Source organism: Amblyomma americanum, chromosome 1 (genome assembly GCF_052857255.1).
Source record: "Amblyomma americanum isolate KBUSLIRL-KWMA chromosome 1, ASM5285725v1, whole genome shotgun sequence".
Classification (NCBI taxonomy): Eukaryota; Metazoa; Arthropoda; class Arachnida; order Ixodida; family Ixodidae; genus Amblyomma; species Amblyomma americanum.
Genome location: NC_135497.1, coordinates 211,415,352 through 211,422,459, shown reverse-complemented (window position 1 = coordinate 211,422,459; position 7,108 = coordinate 211,415,352). Strand labels below are relative to the sequence as shown.

The 7,108-nt window shown below is 43.2% G+C and overlaps 1 protein-coding gene across 2 annotated transcripts in view; it reads left to right on the top strand.

The window, feature by feature from the left end:
* The first annotated feature begins 1,020 nt into the window (after positions 1–1,020).
* The window catches only part of G9a (histone-lysine N-methyltransferase G9a), a 145,395-nt gene continuing 139,307 nt past the window's right edge, over positions 1,021–7,108 (top strand). Inside the window, exons 1-2 of one of the 2 annotated variants that reach the window (XM_077648411.1) lie at positions 1,021–1,130; positions 5,942–6,521. In XM_077648411.1, the coding sequence (XP_077504537.1) occupies positions 5,957–6,521 (565 nt within the window). In that variant the 5' untranslated portion in view covers positions 1,021–1,130; positions 5,942–5,956. Of the gene's footprint in view, positions 1,156–5,941; positions 6,522–7,108 lie in introns of both variants that reach the window. The other variant, XM_077648410.1, reaches the window with a different exon arrangement.

Genomic DNA, 7,108 nt, shown 5'->3' with positions numbered 1-7,108 from the left:
GCGAGCACATGGTTGCGCTCTCTGGAGGGCCACTGCGTCCGACACGGCCGCGCATTGAAGCGAAGTGGCAGATGAGGCGAAGCGCCACGCGCAGGTCCAACTTCTCCTGCGCCACTCGGCTGCGACGAGTGGCCGTGTCGGACGCAGTGGCCCTCCAGAGAGTGCAGCCACGCACTCGCGTGTTCAGGGTGGATGACCCTGAACACGCACTCGCGTGTACGTATGGGACCGGTGCTCGCTTCGACCGATGAATGCCTCGGGGACTGCGGAACCGTGCCTGATCACGTTGTAAAGAATTCACATTACTAACTTGCCTATACTCTGCGCAAATCAGGATGAAAGCTCGGAACGTATGAGCGCACATATGCCCACTCGACCAACCCATAAATTACGTGAAATGAAAGCATATTTTCATACGGGCAATTAATTACGACAAGATTTTCTTGGGAAAGCTTTGAAAAGACTTTCATCTTTCTGGAGCGCCTTCGAAGGCACAAGCACTACACAAGTGCGAGCACACAAACCACGCAAGCACACAACCGTCCTTTCACAACCAATGTGCCACACCACACGTCCACGGTCAAGAGCATCCAGAGGCCGACCAAACAAGCAAGCAATGCAAAACGCCCGCGCCCGCACGACCGCGATCCACAAATCACAAATGACGCCAAGCCAATCTATAATCCATGGGTGAAAATAACGCTTTCGTTATTACGACCAGGTTATTACGATTTGGTTTGGCTTTCCGTTATTTTCACCTGGTCGAAATAACGCCGGCCCCGAACCATCACCTTGTGAAGTTATTTTTCGAAAGTAAAGCCAAGAATCTCGGGGTCAATATTTGTATTATTACTTGGCAGCTACAATGCTACAACAGAGTACTAATATAAGCGCTGAATTTGTGAGCTCATAAACTGAGTGCAAAAATTGAAGTTAAAAATCTGCTGATTTCTACAGATTTTTCGCGAAAAAATCTACTACTATTTTTTTATATGTCGTGGCAACACTGGAGCAGATGTCAGTTGACAACCGTAACCTCAAAGTGTAATGGCGTAGCCGGTTTGCAGCAGTAAGGTTAGCGTCACGAGACGACGGGTAACTAAAACCTCAAGAACTCAAACTTGAAATTGGTACGCCCAATTGTCTCTTTGATAGGTACGTGCAACCTAAAAGTGTCAAACTAAAACATCTTGCGGCAAATCGCGTAACGGAGGATTGTACTTTGCGTGGGGTTGTGTAGTCCGAGCAGAGCGCGGGAATTCGCGTTTCCCTCCAATTTCATTGGATGCGAAAGATTAGTTCACTGAGTAATGCTGTAGGTTATTTAGGCTGTAATTGCACTGGAAACAAGCTTTTGCCATTTAGATAACTCAGCTGTGCCGTTTGGTGAGTTTCAAGTAATGCTGTGGTTCAAGGACCGCACATTATAGGCGAAAAGCGCAAATTGGCGCCTTTTTGTATGATTCATCGTGCTTTGTCCATAAGGCTTTTGAGTGATGGCGCGTTTGCTGGCTTTGTTTGGTATTGTAAAATTCTGGGCAATGCGCGTGAAAATACCGCCTTTTTGAGACGAAAAAGGTCTGTGCTAGCTCTTCGTTTTTTATAGGTGAAATGCCCACTTGACATTTTTCTTGTGGTATATCAGGCATTCAAAGTGCTCTTGCTTTATGGCGTTCTGTTGCGTGCAGTTTCTTCCGTAATCCACAAGTGCCTGATTCTCCGGTTTCTGTGTTGACTTCATTCTCTTGACATATTCAGCGTATTACGTATGCACGTAACACGTTGCATGTGTAATGTATTACGTGCTGACTCTCTTGCTAGTGGTAGTTATGCTGACTTCTGGCGTAGTCGCATTATTAACGGAGTTCCGTTCAGATGAAATATTTAGTGGCACCTATGTCCATGCAATACACCCTGTGTCGTTTGTCTCTTTGGGAAGTTGCGAATACCGGTTTTTCGGTCAGAACAGTAGAGTACATGTCATAAAATTTGAGAAGATTAATGCTGCTTGGTTTTGTTTCCATTGTTACAGCTCAATAAGTTAGGTGAGGTTAGGTTCACTGTCATTGCAGTACCTATGTGGCTGTTGCTATTCTGCCTAAATGCAACTCTTCTGAGAGGAGATAATTTTTTTCTGTCTAAAGTTCAATGCAGAATATTTGAGGTGTACAGGTATTTACTGTAACAAAGTGTATGAATATTTATTTCTGCATGGTTTTTTGTTTTTGTTGTCTCAAGTGGATAGGTCAAATTTGATGTTGGACTACTTTGGTTGCAGTTATTGTTCTGACTCTACATAATGGAGGGGTTTTTACCCCATCTGTATATAATTAATTTATTTACCCACAGTGCCACATGTGGCATTATAGTTTCTGTTTGGATGGGCTCTAGTCACAAGTTTGAGCAATATATGCACTCTATGTGCATAGCCTCTGGGGTTTTTGGTATGCCACTTGTTGCATGTTCTGTGGGACTGTTTTTTTTTTTTAGCTGCTTTCAAAGCAGAATGGAAATAATTATAAAAACATCTGGATATGAGTGTACTTTCTGTGTTTTTTAACTTCTGGGTTGAATATAACAAGGTGTCCAGTTCATGCTTGGTGACTTGTTTTATCGATTGACATCTCTTCTAGGGAGTTGACCTTGCTTGTGTGTCTTTTTTTTTTGCACAGTGCTTATTTCTGTTGGATGTTTTCATAAGAGCACTGTAGTTCATAATTATGGTAATTAGTAGCCGCTTCTTTCGTGGGACAAACTCATTTTTCATTCAAAATTTTCTTATTTACCAATATAATGCAAGGGTGCTTGTTTTTGCTTAGCACATTGGGAACATAGCTAGGCATTCTCATTTTTTATATAATTTAAGATTTGTATTGAACCACTAGCTGATTTGGTTAATTTGTCTTTAATTTTATACTTTGCTAGTCTTGATATTTGCAGTAACATGATTTTATATGGTATTTTGTTCTAACTTATCGGAGAATAATTTTGGGATTCCCACAAAGCCGCAGCATAGTAGAAGTGTCGGCAATGTTTGCAAGCAAGTGGAGGTGGTTTTGTAATAAATGTAGTGATGTTCTCGTGCAATATATTTAGAGCTCTTTATTTTCAAGTAGAACCCGATTTCACTTGATTCTTGCACCTGAAAGGGAATTCTAAAAAATCAGGTTAAATATAGTTTCTACCTGAAAATGCACCTTTGGGAGAATATAATTTGCCAGAGTACGAAGCTGAGGGCATCACACAGGAACTAGCTGATGTCTTGTACTTACTGTAGTGCTGATTTATGAACACTACTTTCACTGCTGATGTCTTGCTCATAGGCTATGAAATAGAGGAATGGGGGAGAGGTTCCTTTAGGGTGATATGCTTTAAAACAGCCACTTCTATGTTGAATGAATGTTCTGCAACTTATAAGGAAACATTGGCATATATGGCACAGATGTCAAGGAGCTGAAAATGGATGTAACTGTAGCAATGAGGAAAACATTTGGTAAGCTGTTTCTTGATGGAACCAGTCATTTGTATATAGTTTAAGAAAATTATTAGCAAAAACAGCATTTCATGAACCGCATGAAAAAAAGCGTAAATAGTCAGTTTTCTTTTCTGGAAAAAGTAATTAAGAAAACCTAGATATGAAACATTTTTATTGAACAACCTGATGTGTGCCCAAATTCAAACTTGTAACTTAGTGCTCGATTTTCACTGTCCAGCATTTATGGGGTACCTTTTGTAGTGGTGCATAACTTTTAGTGCGTATAGCACTCTTTAACGGGGTTCATTCCCAGCCAAGAAATTTGTGTGAGGCTTGATTTTGAGGGCTACCCGCGCTACATGAGCTGATTACTGGTCGTGCTGGTAGATGACGCCACGGGACCTGTGTTGCCAGCACGCGTTTTACGTAATGACAGCGGCTCACGCTGTGTTGTCGCCTCGCTCAGCATATGCCACTAGGACTGCATGTATGCCTCTTGGGCTTCTTTTGCACCATGCGCTGGTTTCGCCCACTCTGAGACTCCGAAAAGCTGTTGTTGACGCATGCGCTGCTCTGGTGGCAGCTGCAAGGACTCTTACTCAAATCGTTTCGATACCAGGCTAAACACATTACGTTAAAACGTTACCACATTTTAACTGCTCTACATCATAGAGTGGTGCTGCCGAAAGGTCAAATATGCAAAATGTCGTGTTCAAAAGAAGAGGTGAGAAAGTAATTTTTTTCCTGGAATATATTTATGAAACTAGTAAGCAAATAGTGTCGTGTGGCGTGAAGAACATTGTCCAAAAATAAGCAGTCAAGCATGTGACACAGTCTGTTCATACATATTTAAAGCTAATATTTCAAAGTGTTGACAGCGAATCGCCATCTTTGGAAGTGAGTGGTTAAAGAACCTTCAGGGGTTGAAATAACCCGGAGTCGTCCTTTATGACATCCCTCATAGCTCATGTGCAGCTTCGGGGCGTTAAAGCTATCATACAGCATATATATTTGCTTTTGAGTGGCAGTTAACTTGCAGGTTTAGCTGGCATAATCACTGTCTTTTTTAAGCCCTCTGTTTTTTTAGGGCAACTGCACACAAAATGAATTTAATATTAAAAATTGTTTGCTTTTATTGTCTCATTCCCTGCCTGGGGGAAGTGTGATATCGTTTCCATGATTCTTGAAGCAGTTTAACTTTCTCTTAATGTGGCACATGTCGAGGTGAATACAGCATGTGTCCTTTGCTTCTGGGGTTTTGATCTTGCAATACCCAGGCAGTGAAACTGTGGGAGTAAAGCTCTGAACTTTGGGCATTGCATCATCGCAGGTCTCTGCATTGCAAAATGTAAAAAATAAACTCAGGTTTATTAAAGAAAACAAATAGATTTCATAGGTTTACTGAAAAAGTGTTATTGCACTGTGTAAAATCAACAAATTAGGCTTATCTCTCAATGTCGAAAAATGATGACTATACATGCATACTCGGATATGTGTGCTAAATCTACAGCAAAATTCAAAATCGTTCCAACACCTGCTGCTGTAACTGTATGGCTGTCGACATTTTGTTTTTCTGGGAATATCGGCTTTTGCAGTGAATGATTTTACAGCCTGCCTTCTGCATTTCTGGAAGTTATTCTCCTAGTTTGTTATTCATATAAACCACACTGACTAGATTAAAATCGCTTTTTGTGTGGGCAAATTTTACCTCCTCTTTTCTTTTCTGGTACGTTGGTTGACACTTCCGGAAAGGAATATTTTTTGTGACGTTCACTGTCTTGAGATGGGATGAGAGTAGGGCGAGGTTTGGTTGTGCTTAAAGGTGCACTAAAGAGGAATCTGAACTCGTCTTTTTACCGTGGGAACTGTATCTACACATTCCGGGCATTCTTAGAAACTTCTAATTATTGTCTTGTGTGGCCGATTGCCCTAATTAAACCGTATTAAACGTCCCGGCTCCCGCTTTCTTTTTTAACTCAACGTGGTAGGTAGGAGGAGTCAACCAACGCGTCAGCCAGTCCCATGGCGGCTTGCCGCGCTGCCATCGGCGGAGTGATACGTAAATAAAAGAGTTAACGTGTATTTTTATTTCCGTGGGCCTAATTTGCGGCTATATTGTCTGTGACTGACATTGTTTATTCACAGAAACCTAAAAACAAAATAAAAGCGAAAGCGAGCCGCCACTGGACTGACTGAAAGGCACTCCGCGCGTTGGTTGACTCTGCCTACCTACCGCGTTCAGTTAAAAAAAAAGGCTGGAGCTGTGACGTTTAATCCGATTTAATTAGGGCAGTTGGCCGCGCAGGATAATAATTCGAAGTTTCTAAAAATGCCCGGAGCGTGCAGATAGAGTTCCCGCGGTAAAAAGACGAGTTCAGATTCCTCTTTAGTGCACCTTTAAGGAGGAGAGATTGGATGCATGAGCTGGATCTGGAGCCTAAGCGGTTGCTTGGGTGTATGCTGCAGGTGACTAACTGCAGTATGGCTGGTGGCCGTGCTCGCAAGGGGGGCAGCAATGGAGGGGGAACAGCAGAGGCTCCGGCACGGGCCAAGATGAGTGCCCCAGGAGAAGCACAGCAGGTGGCCCTGGTCCGGGTGAATACGGCTAGGAAATCCTTTCCTGCCGCTTGTGAGATTCACAAGAAGCACAGGAAAAGGTTTTTCCGTGGAAGCACCTATGGTCTGTACCTGAGCGCCTCTCGACGCAAGCGGCGCCACCGCAAGGCTGGCTCAGATGAGAGCGGGACCTCAATGGATGGGGAGGCAGCTGTACCTGAAGCAGGCAAGGAGAACAGCTGCCCCACTCCATCAGCAGAGGCTCCAGCTGAGGAGAGTGCCAGCGAGGGAAACTTGCCAAATGGGGCTCAACCTGCGGAGGGCACTGCTGGGTGGGGCCACGATTCGAGCATTGCATCTAGCGTCAAGAGCCGACAGCGGATCAAGCGGCGCTTGATGGACGATCACGTTGACGTGGACGATGTGACCATTTGCTCACCTAGCAGTCCTCCTGATGGAGTACCTAACAAAAAGGCCACTACACGTAAAGGTGGGTATCTGCAAATATACTCTTGTCTCTATGATATGGAAGTAGCTGCTGGATTATGATTCCGCGTTAATGGCTAACTTCCTGTAAATGCTAACTTCCAGTAAATGCAAACTTCCAATAAATGCTTATTCTATTAACAGGGCAGTGTGTGGTGCTCTGTGTCGCTGCACTTCATAGCATTTATGGGGGTTATTAGGGTTTCATTCTCAAAAGATGTTTTACTCATTAATTTAGAGGAAGCACCAATTCTTTCTTGCAGTGGAGTTGACAGCTCAATTTGAGAACACAGGTTTGATGCATTATGATGTCTGGTTGATTGTCTCAGTGCCACCAGAACGCTGGTGCAATGAACAGGAGGTAGCCTACCCCTATCCCTCACATTTAATGCGTATTCATTCCACTGCAGCATCTGTAGACGTATTCAAGTGGTGGTAAAACATGTTAGTCAGTGATGGTTTGGCGCATTCTGCTCGTACATAACTTCGAAGAAAGTTGCTAAGCATACCAAACTTGGCTGTTCCTGATCTTTCTTGATATTAAGCACTTTATTTCTTAAGTTTGCTGAAGTGAACAGCACAAAGACAAAG